Source organism: Hippoglossus stenolepis, chromosome 5 (assembly GCF_022539355.2).
Source record: "Hippoglossus stenolepis isolate QCI-W04-F060 chromosome 5, HSTE1.2, whole genome shotgun sequence".
Lineage (NCBI taxonomy): Eukaryota > Metazoa > Chordata > Actinopteri > Pleuronectiformes > Pleuronectidae > Hippoglossus > Hippoglossus stenolepis.
The window spans coordinates 6,432,839-6,454,153 of record NC_061487.1 but is presented as its reverse complement, the minus strand read 5'-3'; the positions used below and the strand labels follow the sequence as shown (position 1 = coordinate 6,454,153).

The 21,315-nt window shown below is 41.8% G+C and overlaps 1 protein-coding gene across 6 annotated transcripts in view; it reads right to left on the bottom strand.

The window, feature by feature from the left end:
- The window catches only part of mon2 (MON2 homolog, regulator of endosome-to-Golgi trafficking), a 39,529-nt gene continuing 18,214 nt past the window's right edge, over positions 1–21,315 (bottom strand). Inside the window, exons 11-36 of one of the 6 annotated variants that reach the window (XM_035156079.2) lie at positions 21,104–21,257; positions 19,975–20,165; positions 19,157–19,238; positions 18,630–18,811; positions 17,542–17,654; positions 17,299–17,403; positions 16,433–16,513; positions 16,251–16,324; positions 15,850–15,940; positions 15,488–15,589; positions 14,285–14,287; positions 13,346–13,468; positions 12,502–12,677; positions 12,171–12,333; positions 11,407–11,700; positions 10,874–11,072; positions 8,908–9,551; positions 7,921–8,064; positions 7,018–7,035; positions 6,350–6,478; positions 3,739–3,929; positions 3,570–3,630; positions 3,026–3,149; positions 2,536–2,743; positions 1,091–1,173; positions 1–677 (exon numbers count right to left, since the gene is read on the bottom strand). In XM_035156079.2, coding sequence (XP_035011970.1) covers positions 514–677; positions 1,091–1,173; positions 2,536–2,743; positions 3,026–3,149; positions 3,570–3,630; positions 3,739–3,929; positions 6,350–6,478; positions 7,018–7,035; positions 7,921–8,064; positions 8,908–9,551; positions 10,874–11,072; positions 11,407–11,700; positions 12,171–12,333; positions 12,502–12,677; positions 13,346–13,468; positions 14,285–14,287; positions 15,488–15,589; positions 15,850–15,940; positions 16,251–16,324; positions 16,433–16,513; positions 17,299–17,403; positions 17,542–17,654; positions 18,630–18,811; positions 19,157–19,238; positions 19,975–20,165; positions 21,104–21,257 — 3,899 coding nt within the window. In that variant the 3' untranslated portion in view covers positions 1–513. The remainder of the gene's footprint in view (positions 678–1,090; positions 1,174–2,535; positions 2,744–3,025; positions 3,150–3,569; positions 3,631–3,738; positions 3,930–6,349; positions 6,479–7,017; positions 7,036–7,920; positions 8,065–8,907; positions 9,552–10,873; positions 11,073–11,406; positions 11,701–12,170; positions 12,334–12,501; positions 12,678–13,345; positions 13,469–14,284; positions 14,288–15,487; positions 15,590–15,849; positions 15,941–16,250; positions 16,325–16,432; positions 16,514–17,298; positions 17,404–17,541; positions 17,655–18,629; positions 18,812–19,156; positions 19,239–19,974; positions 20,166–21,103; positions 21,258–21,315) is intronic. The other 5 variants (XM_035156081.2, XM_035156083.2, XM_035156080.2 and 2 more) reach the window with 5 other exon arrangements.

Sequence of the window (21,315 nt, the reverse complement as noted above, 5' to 3'; positions counted from 1 at the left end):
TGATTGTAGAATTGTCCCATTTATTTTACACAGACGAGTACATCCCCTCTCAGATGGCTGGCTAAAGGTGACATGGAATGTTACAGTTAGATTTGTTGTCTTGCATAAAATCCTCACTGTTGAAAATGTTGCAAAAGTCTAAATATTTATTTTTACGATCAATATAGCCCCAGTTTTTGTCTTTTTTTTGTTTTCATCAACATCACCACCACACACCCAGAGGCAACACTGCAATTTATTTTTAAATCTCTGTAGTTAACACAAGAGTGCAGCCAGTCTGTATGAGAGGGGGGGCAAAGGCATAATCAGCTCACATGAGAAGCATACGATGATGCATATGAAGGGCGGGGAGCGGACCTCAGATCTCTCATCACTGTGTGGAGCTTCATGTCACCGTAGATGGGTCTCGCATGGAGTTCATGTCCGTGCACTTGTGACGCACGTGGGTCGAGAAGACACATTCAAAGACTTCTTCATAATAAAAAAGGACCAAAGAGCTCAGAGCCAGCCTGGTCAGGACTCCCCGTTCTGGACTCTGGAGACCGGGGGCTGCATAAAGTCTTTAAACGGCCCAAGGGCCTCTTTCAGGGCCGAGCTCACCTCAGATGAGGAACATGTGATGCACTCCACCAGGGTGGGGTACAGGGCAATTACCTGAGCCCACGTGTTGCCATCCACTGCAGGTGGTAACCAAAAGAATCGCAGAACAAGAGGAGCAAGAAATAGAAAGGAGGAGCGGGGATGGGAGAGAGAGGAAGAAAGACAATATGAACGGTGACAGAAGGCAATCAAATAAATCATTTCCTTTATGAAATTCCCACAGGCGAATGGAAATGAATCTTCAGAAATGTAATTTCACCACGTCTCCTTCCAATCTACTCTGGATAAATAAATCACTTCTTGTAATTGACCTCGCTGGAAATATAAACAGTTCTTCACAGATTGGAAATAAAAACAGTCCCAACTGTACTATGACACATTTAACTGAATGATAGGATGCGCTGGTATTATTGTGGTTTTAATACTTTTTTTCCCTTTACGTCTCCTTTATCCAATTTCTATTTAATCCATGACACAGTTTGATACTCACCATTTTCTGGCTGTGTCTTTTTAAGCGAGTCCATCAAAGTGCTGATAGCTTTCAAGATGAAGATGATCTCTGTCACTTGTTGCCTAAAATGCAAAATAAAAAACAAAGATATCATTTATAAAAACTGTAGATGCTACAACAAGGGCACCAGTAAAAGAACAAAGAGAGAGTGAACATCAAAATCTCTTATTGTTTCTTTTCAACACACTCTTATGAGTGAAATGACAGAATACATTAGGAAGAATAAGAGAATCATCAGTTTGTAAAAGCTGACGCAAAGATGTCTGAGGAAACTGACACAACACAGAGGATTTGGCTCTGACGAGCAGGAAAAAAGAACAGACAGAGAAAAGCATGTTGCTCAAACGATTCAATGAAATAAATAAGATAATGACTTAATACATAATATGTCTGGTCATATGAAATTAAAAATGAAAATGAATCTGCCCATATTAAGATCAGCACAGTGTTTACAAGATATCTGATTTATGTGAACAAAAATATTATTTGTATAATCAGGGTTATTTCCATTTCAACAAGCTAAATAATTTAAGACTTTTTAAGACATAATGAACCAAATGTGAAGTACGACACATAAGAAGGAATATCTGAGTCTCAGAATTACTTACACTTCCCCATCACTGAAGATAGAGTATAAGCATTGAGAATAAGCATTGATGTTACGTTATCTCTCAAACTACAGGCGAGGCATTCGGTATCAACAGTCTTTCCCACAGCCAAGCTGATTGTACTGAGATCAATTCAATGCTTTATTACAATGCTATTATCTGTGTTATTAATAAAGAACTACCACACAGAGTCATTACAAACTATACATAAACTAATTTTAAAAGGATGATGGAAGAAGGGTTAAATGAACATTAACATAAGTAAGACCTACCTGAATACATTGAAAATCTAGTACATGATACTTTAAAGTATAAAGACTTTTTAAGGCCTGAAATTCAGATAATCACATTTTTGACTTTTAAAGACCCCACATAAATACTCATGTTACCAATATCATTGTAAAACTATTTTAGTTTTCATATTTTCTTATTATACTTATTATGCCCTTTGGGTTGAGCTTTACACTGTAAGAATGATTTTCTCTCTGATTTTCTCTCTCTCAACATTTAAAAAAAAAAATATATATATATATATTCTAATTATGTGATTTTCTGAACAACCCCCATCATCTCATTTTCTGTCCTAATGCTGCTATTTCCCTCTGGACATCACTTAACTCTGTGTAATAGGAAAAAAATGTGCTGCAGTTAAGAGCTACACCAACACTGAAACATAGAGGGGTACAGTGGTTTTGGGTTGTTTACAAAAGAGAAGATGTATGAAGATTCATCATCTTTGTTTAGCATTGCAAAATATTAGTGTTTAAATCATGACGCTTACAGTCACGAGTGTCACAGTTCTATGGAAAGGTGTACCTGGGCAGGGGGCAGCGTCCACTCAGCCTCTCATCCTCCACGTAACGCCGCAGGACGTCCTGGGACCTCTTGAGGAGCACAGAGAGCGCCATACGGGAGATATAGCCCTCCTGCGGGGTGGACACCTTGTTGCTGAAGGAAAACTGCAGCAGCGTCTCAAAGCACACTTTGGAAAACTCCTCCCTCATCCGCACATCTATTTCTGCCTCTGAGGAAAGAGGAAACATTAAAATTTTTAGACATTTAGCAGATTCCACTCTCTGGAGTGATTTATATTGACAGGACAGACTTTACTCTGTTTTTTAAAAGTGCTATATAAATAAAGTTTATTATCTTCCTCAACACATTTTTGGTTCTGAGTCCCAGGGAGCTCTTTTGCAACGAAGCCAAAAACTTTAACAATTGCTGTCTCCCTGGTGTCCCAGTAATGGCAGAAATACAAGTAAACAACATAGCGGCAATAATTTGAGCTGCCAAAGTCACATCTTACCTGTGAACGAGGGAGACTGAGAGTGAATGGAACCTTTATTGAGCATAGTCATGATCTGGCCAACAAAGTCTTTGGGGATGAAATTGGCAAAAGGTAAAATCTCTGTGCTGATCAGCTGGACTACCTGAAATGAAGAAAACATAAAATAATAGTAAATCAGATAAATTCACAAAACAATAGCCGTTTTCAGATATCAACACCAGAGGATGGGCTCTGGACTTTCTCCAGAGTTTGCCTTTCCCACATGGACAGCACAGCAGGAGACTCTCTGCTCAGACATGTTCAAAACAACACAGACATTTACTACGGACCCTTCAGGTGAGGGGGGGGGGGGTGCAGCAGGCAGCGGCAGGACGTAATGTTTTAATTCTGCTGCGGAGATCCCATGCTTTTGTCTATATCATATCGACACTTGTGTGGGATCTTATCACCAAAAGCTCTCTTGACATCTTCGGCGGTGTCTTGGACGTGTATGACACTGCTTTTTCATTATAAGATAAAACAATACATGTTGCTTTACTGGATGTTCAGAAGGAGTATTTACCTCTACATCCACGGCTTCATTCTTCTGAAATTCCTGGATAGACAGGTTGTCTGGAGATGTGCTATAGAAGCAAAACAACCAAAACAATGAGCTTCGTACATATAAAATGATATAGATATATATATATAGATAGAGGCAGACTTGATGTTAAGGCTTTCTAAATCTGTACCTTTTGGTAAAAAGAAAGTCTTCAAAGGCATTGGCCAGTTCTGGCCACATGGTGTCGAACTTCCCAGATGAGGCATGCTGGCGTGCCACCGGCAGTCCAATAGACAAAACCTTTAGCAGGGACGAAACAGCAAGCTTCCAGGTGCTCTCTGACGGACAGGAATACTTCAAACCCAAGGGCATTTTTGAAGTCTTGAGGATAAGGGGATAAACAGAAAGAAACAGACAGAAATTATAAATCCTGAGCCTGTAACACAGAGCGAGACCACAAGTGAAAATCTATACAACTAATTGAGGTTATCGTGAAAGCCATTGACCACCTCTTTCAAATTGAAATTTGGAGAGACTTGAATTCATAGAGTTAACATCGAAGCAGTATTTGAGTATTTGCATCGGGCAGAGGTCCAGTTCAGGTTTCATTCCTCCAAACCAGAAAATTTAAGAGAGCATCTGGGTTCCCAAAGGCTGACGTTTTACAAGTATCACTTTGTTCTTCGGAGACAAATAAAAAAAGATGGGGGTGAAATGTTGTCTGTCCACTAGGAAACCTTCTGAAAAACATGAATTTCCAGACCAATTGATGGCACTTAGTCTGAAAGTGTTTCTCGCTGTTAAAACGGTTGTTGAAAAGCATTGGAGTCACCGGAGATCATGTGTTAACAACTGTTGTTTGAGGAGTCACATGAGGCCAGGTCATACTCTGACTTTCACAACTCACTGGAACAAAAGCACTGAGTTATCAGAACTCTGCAACACAGAGTTGATGATATGCCAACAAGGAGCACAAACACCTGAAGGAAGCACTTCAAACTTGTCTGTACCCTAAACGGACAAAACACTAACCCATGCTTCTAAATGTAGTTTGAAAAGCCTATTTTCACTAAATAACTTCTCTGGGGCCTTGTGGACAATTCTGCTAACGAGCCGTTTAAACCATTTACCACAACCACAGTCACACCCGACACCACAGTGCTCCCACTACAATAATCCTCCTTCAAAACTGTTAGCTTCATCTGTCGGCCTAAAAACACTGATCTTTGGCTCTGTTGCCTTATGATTAGTGCAGCTCTCACATATGGTTATCATTTACAAAGAAGTGAATCCATATAACGCAGTATGTCCAGCTAATCAACATTTTAAATTCAATGATTAATCAATAATCGGAAAGTAATGTATTGACAATCAATACATTACTTTCCATTTTACATGAATCCAAAGTTGACTGATAATCATTGCGTTGTTTTATTAGTATGTGTAATCATGCTTATATATTGTCTTTACCCAAACACTAAGAGTTCTAACATCTCTTACAACCATCATTAGAAAAGCCAGGAGCACTAATGAACCAAGTGACATTACTGGTCTTGACAACGAGCCCAGAAAGTGAAATACCTGAGGCTACATCTACCCTTCAACTGGTTCATACGTCTGCACATGATTGACACAACTACAATTACAATACTGTGATTGTCACAGGTCACTGTAACCTTTACCTCTGACAACTGAAACACAGTAACATGAGGTCATTGTGACCTTTGACCTCCAGGCACCAAAATCGAATCAGTTCATCTTTGAGTTCAAGTGAAAGTTTGAACTAAATTTAAAGACATTCCCTCAACTGATCTTAAGATATCATGTTCAAGAAACACATGGACATACTTGATGCCGCTCTGAGCTTGACCTTTGACCTTAGGCTACCAAGATGAAATCCAAGCTCAAGTAAATGTGCCAATTGTGAAAGAATTCCTTCAAGTCGTTTCAGAAATACTGCATTCACAAGGCAAAAAAATGTAATATGTGAAGTCACAGTGACCTTTGACCACCAAAATCTAATCAGTACATCGTTGAGTACAAGTGAATATTTGTACCAAATGTGAGGAAATTCTGTCAGGGCATTCTGGAGATATCGCGCTGGCGGACAACCCGAAAATATAATGCCTCCGGCCACTGGCTGTCGCCAGCACCTGGTTTTGATAACTGTCCCATAGATGTTGGTCTCCCAACAAGTAATTAAAAACTGAAGAAGCCTCTTTCTTTTTCAAACCTGATCCGTCGTGAGAGATCGGAACACAGGTGGACAGCCCCAAGCACATTTGTTCACACCTGGCAACATAATGTTTTCTAAATGTGTCTCCTGTGACCATTTGTGATCCACGTACATCATTTATGTTCGGAAAGAGTTACAAAGAGGGGAGAGAGCAGAGCCAACAGGGCCTGAGTGAATCAAACATAAGATTTAACTCTTTTGGAAAGAAAAAGAACATCATTGTCTTGTTATCAGTGTTGATATTTTCTCTGATTTTATATGATTACTGAAAAGTAATTCTTTCTGTTCAGTCCGGTCAGTGGTCCTTCAATGTGGCCCTGGGCACATTTGCGTTCACACTCCTATAAGAATTTGGCTACATGCATCTCTGACCACCTCCGAATGTGATTGCACCTCAAATACGTCCCCAATACGTCCCAGGTGCGTTCACACCACAACTCAGAGTTGTCCACTTGTGAATGGATGTTAACTCCAGGTCTGAATCCGAGTCTATGACAGTTCACTCCTGGCATTGAGATTTTTCTAACCTTGGAAACAGTGAAAAGCCCATTCTAGTAAAACATACCTTGATGATGTTCTGCAGAACCTTCTCACTGATGACAGCTTTGTGGCACGCTGTTTTGTGGTACAGGTCCACCACTACCTCCAGGGAGCGCTCAGCAAAGGGCACATAGTTTAAGGCAACCCATTCCGCCTGTAAAGGAAAGAAGATTTAACAAAAGAAAAAGAAAACACGGATCGACATTAGTCAAGGAAATCTAATAAAAACACTTTCCATACCTTTTGGCAGAGCCACACTGAAAGCAGTTTTTAAAGACACACTTTGTACAAGTACCACACGTTCATTTAAAAGTTACATTCATATTAAGTCCGTGTTAAAGTTTTAATATGTACATGAGTACAGCTGAGAAATTATAGACAAACAAATGAGTGAAAACAACAAAGTGTGTCTTTAAGAAATGATAAAACAAAACCACACGCGTGTATACGAACATCCCACAAACACAGAATCAACTGAAAATGGAACTGCACAGGGGCTGTGCACAGAGAGGCATCACCACCAGTTAGGCAGGCAGAGAGGGGGAGCATGGAGTGAGTGAGAGATGCAGATGAGACATGAGAGCCTACCATGCCATGTGATATCTCATATACCGCAGAGGGTAGGTAGGTCGTCACCATTCAGCACAGTTTAGTACAACTATAGAGGGGGCTGAAGGAGATGATGGAACTCACCGGTGCAAACAGCTGGATCTAAAATGGTTATCCAATGAGTCGTCCCGAGAAACAGAACGAGAGAAGATTGCAATTAAACATGTGCTTGTTTGTTTTTTGGATTAAATTTGCATTTGGTGGCATGTTGGCTCAATTAGACTCAATTATCAGGACTGATTCAGGGCAGAAACACTCACTCCCAGCACCAAGGACATTTGAGATGATCTGACATCAGCAAATAAGATGCAAAAAGGCAGCAAATACCACACATCACATCTGTTGGGGATTTAGTTTGACCCTAAACAAACAGTTCAATGAGTCTGAGGCCCACGTATAGGACTCACAGACTGAGGGTCAGGGTTTGAGATTTGTTGTGTGCAGCGCTAACATTTCCTAGCATAATTGTACCAGGCTGCCGGTTAGATCAAGAGAATTCGAAACATTCCCCTGAAGGCAGAGCACACAGCAACAAGGAGTGAGAAAGACACTGGTATCAGAACGATGTTGCAAACGTCGGCTCCTCACCACTTGTTTGTGGAGTGAATGTTAAACGGTGTTTGAGCAGTAAAGTAGTGAAACATTTCTCTGCCGTGTGGCCAGCATGATGAAGCATGAAGAAGGGGAATATGAGGACAACATGGCCCAGGACTGCTGATGGGGAGAGTCCAGAAAACCCTGTCAATCTCATATGGCGCCATGATGGGGCTTTATAAGGCCCAGACAGTAAGGGGGAGGAGGAGGAGGAGGGGGTTGCTTCATGAACATAAAAGAAAATGGATGATTTTGTTGAGAATGACCCGAGGAGAGAAGGATGATGAATAACAGTGAGCGTCAACCAACATTTTAATGAAACAAACATTAAAAAAATAAATAAATAGCAAATGAAAACTGAGCTGTTAGAAAGGCCAAGTCTACACCCCCTACCTGGTTGTATTTGGCATTGGCCACGTGTTTGGTTTCCATCCTGCCGTACTGAGGAGGCTTGCAGGAGAACTCCACGAAGAGTAGCAGCTGTTCAAAGATGGCTGGGTACATGACCTGCAGGTTCTCGGGGCCCACACAGATGGCCTGCAGCAGGGAGGAAAGAGAGGAACAAACACTGCTGACATCCACCGCACGACTGTGTGTTGCATAATTTAGCAGACTGACACGCTGCTTCATGGGCTGAGCTGACACAAAAATAACTTACACGTACAACTTCATTTCTAAAAGACACAGTATTTATGACTGGAGTTGCAGTATCCATTTAGATGTCGATTAAAAAGGTAAAAAAACAATCTGTACTAATTATAGTAAGTATTTAAGTCAAAAGAAAGAAAAACATTGGCAGGTTTGCTGGTTCCACAATTTGCTGCTTTTCTCTGTTTGAAATTATTTGAGAACCAAATTTTTAATCTTAAGAGAAATTGTGTGACAGCTGCGTTGCTGATCTGCTGCGTCTCACAGGCGTCTGTTGTTCACAGGCAGAGTGTGTTTGCTGCTGCGCTGCTACACTAAGGTTTCTGGTATGACTAATGTATTTCTTTGATTAAGCCTATGTACTGAACTAAATGCAAGGACTCTACAATGTAAAGCCGTGCATCTTCTAGTGTGCAATAATAGTAATAAAAACCCAGTCAACAGAAACACTAGAGTGATTTTACAGGTACAGGAAGTCTTACGTGTTGCACAGCTCATGTTGGCACTGTGGTTGCTCTAACTTGATAACATGGCGCCGAAATGAAAAGCAAGAGGGTCTGTAATGCACATGCTCCACTCAGGCATCAATTGTGGCCTGGGCATTTGACTCCTTGGCCCCAAGACAGCTCAACTGACTCGCATCTTAATGCTTTTTCAGATACTGCATAAGGTCAAACATTTACTATCATTTACTAAATCTTTTTGTTTTCACTTTCCATTTCCTTTGCCCACCTTTTGCAAAATATCCAGAGCGGTGAGCACAGCTTCCTGCAAGCTGGTGAGCACCGCCTCAGTGTAGGAGGGGAGGATGAAGGGTGAGGCATCACTGCTGATAGGCACAGACACAGCCCCGTGAAGGATGACCCCCAGCTTCTTCAGATCCTCCATGCTGAAGTTGGCCTTGATGTGCTGGTAGAGCGCTGGGAAAATCTGGATCAGCGCCGTGAGGAACGGCTGGCTGGGGATAAAGGAGAGCTTCTCTGTCGGGCCACTGGGCGGCCTCGTGCAGTCCGTTCCCGTTCGATACCACGTGTTCCACGCTGACCACCACAACGCAGAGTCCTCTAAGGCTGACTCCTCCCCTGGGGGAGGGGCCTGCAGTTCGGCACCGTTGTAACGTGTCAACCGCTCGACGAGCGAATCTGAACGCACCAGGGGTCTGCCAGGACCGGACGCCGAGAGAGGGTCTATGAGCACTGGGGGAACGCCCATAGCAGCAAGTGCATCGCATACTTTGTCTGAGTCTCTCACAGGTGTAACGATCTGTAGGATCTCTTGAAAGCTCTTGAGGGCGGCCAGGGAGACCTCGTTGTTTTTACTCAGAGCAGCCGACTGAATGTGGTTCAGCAGCACCTCCCACGCCTCAAAGAAATCACCTGTAGATACACAAGACGGAAGAATATGCGACTATCAGTTAGCTAGTGTGTAAACGCTGTAGATAAAATGTGACAAACTTAACTAACCACATAGTCGGAACCATGCCCAGTTGCACAGGTGTACCCAAGTGGTGCTTACTGCAGAGTCAGATGGGTGGGGCTGGATCTACTGCTGATCCAGCTCCACCTCTCTGCACCAAGTGAAGCTCCTCCCCTCTGAAGTATGTCTAAGGGCCCTGTCACGTTTACACAAAAGTGAAGCGAATATTGCGGGACCAGAGTTCACCGAAGTTGAACATGCGAACGAGCGCATTGATTTGCCACAGGAGGAAACTCACTAAAAGCCGACTCCCTCTCGCAGATTGGAAGTGAACGGAAGGTGAAGGTTTGCCTGAAGAACTCGTATATGACTGGGTCCTGATGCTGACCACACGATGTCATTATTACATTGTGCAATTGTCAGAAGATACAAATCTACTGTATTTACAATCAATCACAATATAATCATGACTTTTTCCCACCACCAGCATGTTAAGCATTGTCTCTGCAACAAATGGCATGACTAGATTCAATGCACATTATTGTATGAGAGAGAGAGACAGAAAGAAAGAAAGAGAGAGAGAGCGAGAGCGAGAGAGAGAGAGAGAGAGAGAGAAAGACAAAGAGAGAGAGAGAGACTTCATCTAAATCTCCCCCCGTTTCCAGATGCGCATCCTGTCACCAAAATACCAAATGCGCAGTTAGCATTTTACTGCGCTTTGCACGGTGTGCTGTGGCTTCCAAGTTCCAAGTTTGCCAGGTCTTGTTATTAAGGAACAAATTCATAACTCGTGGCCACGACTTATTATCTCGTTCCATGCGGACATGTGTCCCCCCCCAAACACTGATATTATATCACCAGCAGGTTATTTATTTTACCTGGGTTGTAAGTAGGAAGGGCAGGTTGGATTTTATGTATAGCAGGTTGTAAATATGCTGGATATTAATCACCCCTTGTAATTTAGCACCGGCTAAGATGACGTTCGGGGCAATGAGAGTAATTAATAAGGAGCTCATGTTCTATCAGTTCTATCTCCCTGGAATATTAATCCTGTCAGCAGGGGGCTTAATGTGACTTAATACCTAGTAATATACTAGCACAAACAGTCAGGCCGTTTGTAGACCTTTTCTACACTTGGCACAGATTTATGAATATTATTCAATATGTAATTTTCATTGTTTACCATTCTTTGACAGCTGTGATAAAGTGCAGCCATGTGTCGCAGTCTACTTTCTGTGCAGCAGCATTAGACACTGTGTCAGTGTAGATAATGAGTGCTCACCTAGTTGCTGGAGGAGATACCGCCGCGTGTTGAAAATGCGCGCCACCCCGGCGAGTGTGAGCACCCACGTTTCCGCCCACTGTTTCTCTGCCGTGTCGCGTGAGTGGTGAATGAGGATGTTGCCGCCTCCGGACTCGATCTTCTCCTTGTCCGCCGTGGTGGAGGACGTCCTCACGCAGCCGAGCAGTTGGAACAGCACCTAGTGGAGACACCAGAAAAGTTCAACCAGTAGCCATTTCTTCCACAAAGTGAAAACTGGTGCATGATGTAAATGACATATCTTCAAACAGTAACACAGAATAAGTAGAGCTATTTTTTGAGAACAATTAAAAAAAGGATAGCATTCACAAATATAGATTTAAAGTTGTCATTCACACGAAAATTTGATAAATAATATATATCCTAGATTTTGTCAGACCGTAAATCCTAAATGAAACCCTTTTTGTAAATTTTAACAAAGTAACAATGTAGATGATGGCCTCCTCTTGTATATTTAAATCAAATTAAAATAAGAAAAAATTCCTGCACGCTACCTTCCAGACAACAATATGCCATGTTGGCTGCTGCAGCAGGGTCCCGTGGGCAGCGATGGTGGAGAACAATGTCTGCCCGGCGCTTTTCCGCACAGCGGGCCGTGGGTCGACGCAGAGCTCGCCCAGCTTGGCGTAAAGGCACAGCCACAGGCAGTCGAAGGGAGGGGCGGGGTGAAACGGCCTGTTCAGGGTCTCTCCTTTCTCTTGCGCCTGCTTCTGCACCGCTTCTTCCTCCTTCTCCAACTCCTGCGTGATGACTTCACCTCTTTGGAAGAAGTAGTCTGAAATGTTCCACTGTGGGTAAAAAAAGGGATGAGGGGGCAGAGAGTGGAGAGGGAGGTTGGTAAAATGCCTCTGGTAGTTTGGCTTTTCTATTATCATAATGTAATCATGTCATCTCACAGGAGCTGACACACACCAACAGAAATTATCCAGCAAACAACAGATCAATAAATGGCTTTGCATGTCCTGAATACTGAATAAAGTATCAATGAAACGTCAGAGCTGCAGTTTAATGCTGTTCAATTAGATACAACAATGTAAAATAAGGACTTGTATTATGTTATAACTGTTAAAACATATTCAAAAATATGTTTCAGCAACCTGACCACAACCTGACTCCAGAGTGAACACTGGAATTGTTCAATTACAAAATTTCTACTGGTCGCAACTCCTAATATGCGACTAGGAGTTGAAAATGGACAACTTCCCTGTGGGTTTAAGCGCACATTTAAAAAAATAAAAGGCACAAGACATTATCTCACCAGTAGGCCGATGGAGGTGAGGCTGATGTTGAGCTCCTGGTTCTGCAGGCCAAAGCTGCCGGCTACATCCACCACTATCTGGAGGCACGTGCAAGGCATGGTGGGCAAAAAGTCTGTCACCACCAACTGCAGGCACTGAAAGGCTGTTCGGATCAATGACTCGCTGAAGGAGAAGAAGAAAACATGACATTTTGGTCGAGTTTATTTTCCTTAATTTACTTTTATTGCAACTGTGATTACAACATGAATAAAATATTAGCAATTTGCCTGAAAAACAAACTATTTCATCCATATAATGAGAATAAAGCTCTGTTTTTGTGCGGGCTCTTACCCTTGATCATTGCGGATGGCTCCTATGACCCCCAACACGAGGGGCCAGCCGGGCCCCAGGCTGTCACCCTGGCTCTGAAGGATCTGCAGGACACTCTCCAGCTGTTTCTGGCGGATGTCTGCATGGAGCACGTTGGACAACTCCTTCAAGGGGTTCAGCAACAGAAGCTGCAGCCGCTTGGGAATAAAGAGAAGGAGATAGTGACTGATGTGTTAGCTGTCAAACAAGTATCTGCACATTCTAACTTTATAAACTGTACTATTACAACATTGCAGAGCATGAGAGACATAACATATGATTAAGATATTCGAAATTCAGAATAGTTGAATGTTAAATAAACTAATTTATTACAAAAGGTTTGGGGACATACTGTACATATTAGATAAACTTATTGTGACATAAAAAACTAATGTTTACTTGAATTATTGTATAATTTCACTGTTTTCTACAAGAAAGCCATTGATTTAATGGCTATGAGCTGTTCTAATAGCATCAGTTCTTCTGTCTTGTTCTAGATGAGCACTACATCATTTCTTTTATGTTTTATATGTCAAAGACTGTGAGTTGGATTATATTATGTTGATTGTTTTGTGGACTGTGGGGTTAAATGGGCTTGTGAAATTTATAAATACATTTTTTTTTATCCTTTGTGAGGGTTGAGACAAATCTTATATGCCAAGAGAGAGTAGCCTGGCGGGAACCCCAAATACAAAATATATAAGATAAATACAAAAGTCAACCTGTAACAGTGATTGACAAGATAAAGTGACTGAGCTTTTCAGAGCAAGAATTTGGCCCGCAAGCTATTCAGCTTTTTTTTGTGTTCATGATCACGTCCACTTACAGTGTTACCAACCTGATTCTGGGCCAATGGGGGGTCATGTTTGTAGGCCAGTCCGGCTTTGATGAGCGCCGTCAACGCCTCAGCCCCCCACTCTCTCATCCTGGAGTTCGGGTGCTGGCACACCTGCAGGACATGACATTCATGCACACAAATGCACACACATGCCAGGAACAACGGAGATGATACAGAGGCTGTTCACAACAGTGTTTCCCAGCAGTGGTCACAGTGGGTGGGTGTGTGAAACAAGTGGGTGAAATAAACCATAGACTGTGTTTTAGAGACTGGGATCCCCTGTGATAACAGGATATGCCGTGACAGGCCGTATAATCATGAGAGCAAGTATACACACAGAGAGACGAGGCTCCGCAGAATAAATACTCTAGTGTGGTACAAAACCTGTCTTTGGCTTAAATAATCCCAATAAAAATTATATATTTTAGCACATCTGCAATCATAATGAATCATATTTAGTTTACAGGGAAGTTTGTCAAACTCTTATTTTATGAGAGTCAAACTGAATTCTAAGAGGAACCAACATGGTTAATGAAAGCCTATTCAATAATTTCTCATCCATAGATCTACATAATAATAAATGCCTTATATTTTAATCTTTATCTATCTACATCTGTACATAGAGACACTATTTGAATTCGAAAAAGCCTGCGAGGAAAAAGAAGCAGCATTTTATCTCAGCATGCAGTTCACTGTGCGGGTGCAGCTTTAGCTTCTGTGACAAATCAGAGCTTCATATTGCATTCTGCGCACGAGAACGTAAAAATCAAACACTGACAGCAAAGCAAATTCACTGTGGACACATTCTGACACAGCAACCTCTCAATTCCAAAACCTCGTTGCCAGATTGCGCAGGAAAGAGAACAGATTGGAACAAAAAGAGGGACGAGTAAGCTGATGATTGTGGAGGAAGACATCTGAACTTACCTTCTGTAAAACAGGATTGCAAAAGAGAGAGGGGAGACAGACAGAGAAAATGTGAAGGAAACCTCGAAACACACCTTTACACACACACATACAATATATAAAAAGACAACCCCACTGAATGAAGACAGGAGGACAACAAATATGGAGTGTAGTAAAAAACAGTAAGTGTTAGTAATTGCTGTATGGGCCGGTATTGTCCATCCTACAGCAAGCTTCTCCAAAATGTAGAAAAAACTATTTTATACTCTGCAACCACAATGAAACTGTTAAATTCATCAATATTAAATGTTAGACGCAGCTATAATTAAAATTTTACTCTACGGGCTCATGAGCTACAGATTCGATGGAAAAAAGTTATCATTGGAGCCTCAGTACTGAGTAAAGCAAACAAACAGAAGAGGACAATTATGTTGACATTCATTGAACGTCTAGCATTCATTATTTGAAATCATTCATGAAATCATCACCGTTGAAAAAAGTGGCAATTTCTGTTGCAGCTCTTAGAATTAAATTCAAACAAATGTGTCTCTAGTGCTAATTTATTTATTTATTATTCCTAAATTTCCCTTGAGATCAATTAAGTATGTATTAGGGGTGTAACTGTACAAAAACATCACGGTTCGGTACGTTTTCGGTACAGTAGAAACAAGGACCAGAAAATATGAAACTGATTTATTTATTTTTATACAACCCTTACTACAAAAGTAAAATAGTAAATAAATATCCATTAAGGTGCAGCATGTAGAAAATTAACTCTACTTAGACTTCACCGTTATTGTATTGTATGATTATCACTATTAATTGTATTTTAATTTTTTGACACACACTCCCGTTTGTCTGCGGTCGTTATGACCACGAGCCGACAGCACATCCGGTCCTTCACTAAAGGTCCGGACCAACTGAAAGGCCCGTACCGTAAAGGTAAAAGGTACCGTACTGTTCAAGGTCAAATTAAGTAATTATAGGTAATATAATATATAGGAATTATAAAATGTATTTTTTAAGTGTTAGCAATAATATTCCTGTAAAACCTTGTTTGGACTGTATCTTGTATAATACAGTGTATAGTGATGGAAACAGTGATTTTAGAACAGATATTTTATCTCTACACTTAATGGGCCTCATACTTCTTTATAAGCTCCTTGAGTAAATCAGTGTTTTGTGATGTTGGGCTATATTAATAAAATGTCCTTGACATGTTACCTCAAGTAAGTGGCCAGTCAGAGGCCTCCACAAGATCTCTATACGATCCATGTTGACGAGACCAGTCTCCAAGAGCTTGGCCACCGCGAAAAGAGACGGCTCCTTAATCAGACAAGAAAATAGAAACTGTCGGTGAACACTGGTTGAATACATATGGAGAGGCTGTGTGCATGTTTATTAACATGTTCCTTTAAGTCAAGTGCAAGTACTGCAGTCACAGGCATCGGCACAATGTTAAAAGTTCATAAAAAGTATAGAGAATTATCACTACTCAAGATGATTTCAGCAAAGCAAAAATGTGCAATATACAAAACATCAACAAACCAAGTTTAACTTAACACTGAACTACACTAAGTCTTTACCTTGTTGTTTCCATAAGCCATTTCCATGGCTTCCAGGGAGAGTGAACACAGAGCGTTGATCAGGTGATGCAGGGACACATCATCTAGGTATCTGGATTACACAAAAAATAAATGTTCTATACAGACAGACTTAGATGTTTAACAGGAAATACTGTTCTTTTTTAGAGCACAGTAGTTATTCTTCAGTTTAATCCAATACTTTCTTAAGTAAATGAACAGATCTTTTCAAAATATTCAAACTAATGTTTGATCATTCATTAAACTGCTTTGCAAACAACACAAAAATATTTGTATTCACCAGATATGAATCACAGCACAGGTGATATTTCTATTCAGATTAATAATTAGACATTTAGTTTGTTTGTAGTGTTTGTTTTCACAGATAAAGCACTGGTCCTTACTGGGAGCTCTCAAAAAGTCTGGACAGGATGTTGGAGATGACGGGCAGGTCTGTCATCACTGCTGTGGTCAGCACCTGTTGAGGTAAAAGACACAAACACAAACTCGACAGTTAGCTCATCGCCAACAATGAGTTGAGAAACTCACAGGGTAATGCATGTTAGGTTTCTAAAAAAACACTCACTGTGCTGGGTCCCTCCACAGCTCGGCCGGGCTTCAGGGCACCGCCCACCCCCGGCTTCAGTCCCAGGATCCACACCAAATGCTGGGTGAGAAAAGTGAGAAGCTGAAGGAAACTACATCAACATAATCAAAAAAGAAAAGAAAGTACACTGAAATACTGGTGGATACTGCTAATTAAATTAGGAGAAATATAAATAGAAGTCTAAACCTCCTCTTGTCTATTTCATATAAAAGTACAAACTAAATAAAAGCTTCAAAACAGGTCAAGTAACACATTTTGACATCTTGTTTATACTGAAGCTGCTTTCAGACATGCACTAAACTCTGGATAATCTCCTGAAATGAGGGGCTGTACGTGAGAACACAAAAGTCAGTTCCTCCAGAGTTTCTCTTGCCAGCACCATTCTAATAACTTAGAATGAGCCCATGTGAGAATACAGAAGGATATGATCTGAAGGATTCACTAGCGAGTGTGCACGCTGCTGACATTTCTAACACATGACGGACGCAAAAGAGAAAAAAGGAAAAGAATAAAAATATCTCAGGATTAAAAAAGGGGCTAAACACGGAGAAGACACTGACAAAGATGTGAGTTTATAATCTCTGAGGTGGAATTTAGACGTTAATCCTTCCTCCTGCTTCACCCATCGCCCGAACTCTCCAGAGATCTTTCTGTTGTTGTAAACAGGTCTGAGCGAGAATCTCCTGCTGCGTTGTTCATGTGTAAAGGGCAAACTCCGGTCAAAGTACAGACCCGATTGTACGGACATTTTCCGGAGTTCATGTGTAATATTTTGCCTAGAGTGTCTAATCTGGCTTCTCTAGTTAGATAAAGATGTGTATTCATGTGTGTGGTGATTGTAGTACCTGCAGTGTAGCCAGTACCAGCTGCCAGGACGTGCCGAGCACCGCCCCGTGGCAGTGTGCGAGGTTCAACAGGGTTCGCATACACTGGATGTTCTTTGCAGTCAGCTGCAAACACAGGAACAAACAGTTACACTATATTTTGATGCACAAGCCATCAAGAAGTTAGGTGAAACAGAAGAGCAATAGTAAATTTCAAGTGTAACCACAGTGTGTTCATAACTGTGTGTGCATGTGTGTCCTTACCATCACCGTGCCCTGGGGCTGGGCGTTGAGCGGCTGCCCCACAGCCACCACCTGCTGATGAGATTCACTGGAGGGGCTGATAATCTGCACGGTCTGGCCCTGGATAGAATAGGCTGCGGAGAACACACACACACACACACACACACACAACACACACACACACACACACACACACACACACACACAACACACACACACACACACACACACACACACACACACACACACACACACACACACACACCACACACACACACGGGAGTCAAGTCTTTCTGAGAGAGTCAGTACTACACACAAGCTTACGACATGCAAGAAAAGCTTCCTTAATTAACTCCAAGGCAAACATCCATCACAAGTTGAGACCCAATTTGCAGACTTTATCTCTACAAGCTAATATGCAAATAGTGAATGTCTAAGTGGTGGATTTGAGAGCAGCTGTGTGTGTGTGTCTGTCTGTGTGAGAGTGTATGAGTGTGTGTGTGTGTCTACATTCCCCAGACACACTCTCCTTGGTGTTCCTAATTAGGAGCCACAGTGAAAAGTTATGGATTAATGCAATAAGAGCAGGGCTATAGGGACAGGCAGGGTGCCAGCAGTTTACATGTTAAGCTCAGTTTAACAGAATGCACGTCGAACCATATGGGAGACGAGAGGTGCTCATTAATTTAACATAAATATACATGACCAGAGGCCATTCTCAGGGCTGGGAGAGGGAACTGGAAAGGGTGGGTGTATTAGCATTATTTTTGTTTCTGTCGTGATGCAGAAATACAAAACTTAGGCCTGAATAGTTTTTAGTGTTTCCCAGAAAAGGAAAGAAAAGAATAGAGGGAGAGAGACTAGTGGAGTGTGTGTGTGTGTGTGTGTGTGTGTGTGTGTGTGTGTGTGTGTGTGTGTGTGTGTGTGTGTATATATATAATGCATTTGTGTATGAGGCATCTGAGGCACCTGTGGGTAGACTTTGCCATTAAAACACAAACTAGAAGCCAGTTGCCCTTGACTCAGCTCATCTGGGATATTTCTGTTTCTGTGTGTAGTGGCAATGAAGTATTTTTAGTAAATCTTTGGTTCTCTATGCAGAACGGTACCTTTACTGGAGAGGTTGGCGGCATTGCAGCTCAGAAGAGTCAGAGCATAGTGCGGCGGCAGTGAGGCCTTGCAGATGGCTGTGATGAAGGCATCTCGGGGCGTCACCAGTCCCAGACGACCACACAGCGAGGCCATGGTCAGCTCCGCCTTCAGGATGTTCTCAGTTGCTGTCTCATCAGTGCTGAGAGACAAGAGGAAAAGGAGGATGGAAGACAGTGTGGTTTGATACTCATATTAATAATATTTTTTGGGATGTATCAGCTTAACTTTCTTCATCATGTATCAGCATTGACTTACACTAACTGAGTGGTAATGTCCCAAAAAATGTAATCAAGGCTGATTTTGATCATCATTAAAAGGAAGATATCCTTATCTGTCAACAACAGCAATATGTGCAATAACATTTCTACTACATTACATTTTTGTAGTGGGGAAATTTGTCCCGACTTGAAACCCTGACGTGAACACGTAACATGACTGCTGACTACAGAGAGCACATCTATCAGAAGGCAACAGGCAGATTTACCTTGCGTCCAGCAGCAGAGAGAGAGCAGCCAGTAGACCACACCAACAGGCACTGACCATCTCCTCCCACACCAGGTGGGCTCCTGACACACAAACACAAGCTTAATGAGATCTCATTTGAAAAAGTTAAAGTCACAGAGGCACTATAATGGCCACCAGCGGTCATTACAGTGTTTTGAACAAGGGGCAATCTTGGTTTGTGAACCAATTTAGAGGTTGCGAGTTTGGAATTTTGTCCGGTGCCATCTTGTTTTTCTGGAAGCAGAAGTAACCATATTTGGAGGAGAGGGTGGAGCCTCAGTGAGAGATTGGGGACACTGCACATCCACCACCCAAGTTTAAAGATGAACATCATGCTGTATCGAAGAAGTCTTAAAGCTAGTGATCGAGGCCATAAGCTCAAAAATGAAAATGTTAACTGATGCTATAAATCAAGTGAGAATAAAGTTCAATTTCTCTTCGACTTCTAAGAGACTCTTTTGTTTTTGCTACCAGTGGAGTCGCCCTCTGCTGGTCATTCAAGAGAATATAGTGTCTGTGTCCATTTTTTAATAGTCTATGGTTCTCACCGACAATCTTAAAGGGTTTGGGAATCATGCAGTCGAGTAAAAATACAACACGTATTGTAATTTCTCCTTAAGATCTTGCTTTTGAGTGAGATGCTGTATCTCTTATTGATTCATACAGTTAATATCTTTAACACACCACGCTAATGTGACTCTTAATTAAATTTAGTATGTACCCTCCTCTGAACATTACACTGCATTACGAGTGCTTGCTCGTCTACCGCCTGACACTGTGCCTCTTGCTCTTTCTCACCAGGTTGTGGCTGCCACTTCTGGTCAGGGTTAGCCTCCCTGAATTCAGCGGCCACCCCCTCCTCCGCAGCCAGTTCTCTCTCTATCATGGAAGTAATGCCTCTGACCAGGTCCAGCAGGGCACTGAAGGCCACAGACATGGCGTAGCCCTCGGGGATGGACGGAGGCTCCACCTTATCCAGCATCTCTAGACTGGTGGAGGAAAAAAAGAGGTACAGGACAAATGAGATAATGGTGAAGTGGGTGTATGTGCTAGAATCAGCAGAATTTTATGCATTAATTGTTAAAATGTTAGTATGAAAAAAAATGTTAAAAGAAAAACAACATTTTAGTTTAGCCATAAATATCCTGTCCTGTGTGTTGATGGGTTTACATCAGTTACTGTTTGACATTTAAACACCACCGTCCCCTACAATAATTACTCGAGTACGCCAGATGTCCCAAGTTTCCAGATGTATTTCATAATACTGATGTGCATCACTGTTATTTGAGCAATTCGTGTCGATTGTGTTCATGTACAAAACATGTCCGTTGCCTCTCAGCATCGTCTGACTCTTCCTGTCTGACCTTAATGTCGGGAGAAATGCCTGAAGCTGTATCACGGCCGCAGCTTTTTACCTGGATTCTGCTGCTTTGTCTCGTACAGAAAAAGCTGCTGCAGTGTTTATCTAATTCTCCTTCATGCTGAGTCTGCTCCAAAATCACCACCAAGAATCTTAATTACAGTAAACTGACTATTACTGTTGGAAAAGACAATTTAGAGAACACCTCCCTTTGTTACAGGAAGGCCTCTGGCAAACGTAACTCTCGGAATTTTAAACCTCGCTTTCCTGTGAAATATCAAAGACTAATTACAGCAGCGTTTTCACTCCTCGAGCAGGTTAAAGACCTTGATCATCTGTGGTTTGAAAAATATTTTGTTCTGCTGGATCACTGCTTCCAGGGTGAAACTAACTCAATTATTATACTGCAAACTCCATATACCCATTAGAAGCACAGAGGTGGTGTTTCCTACAACTTAACATATTCATTTGTTCTTTCTGTCTAAAGTCTTAAATTACACATGAAAGACAATGAATGAGGACGGGCCGAGAGGTGAATTATTAAGTATGTGTGGAATCATGACTTACTAAGTGGCCTTGGCGCTTCCCTGGACACTAACAGTCATGAGGGGGATCCAGGTGCCACGGTATTCAAATGCAGCCTGGGTCGTCAGGTTGCCGCCGACTCCTCCTGTCCCTGGGCCGCCCTGTGCGGTGCCCTGGGCCCCTGAACCAGAGGCTCCTTAACATAAAGTAAGATGAAATAAGTCAAACCATTATAACAAATATACATATATAAC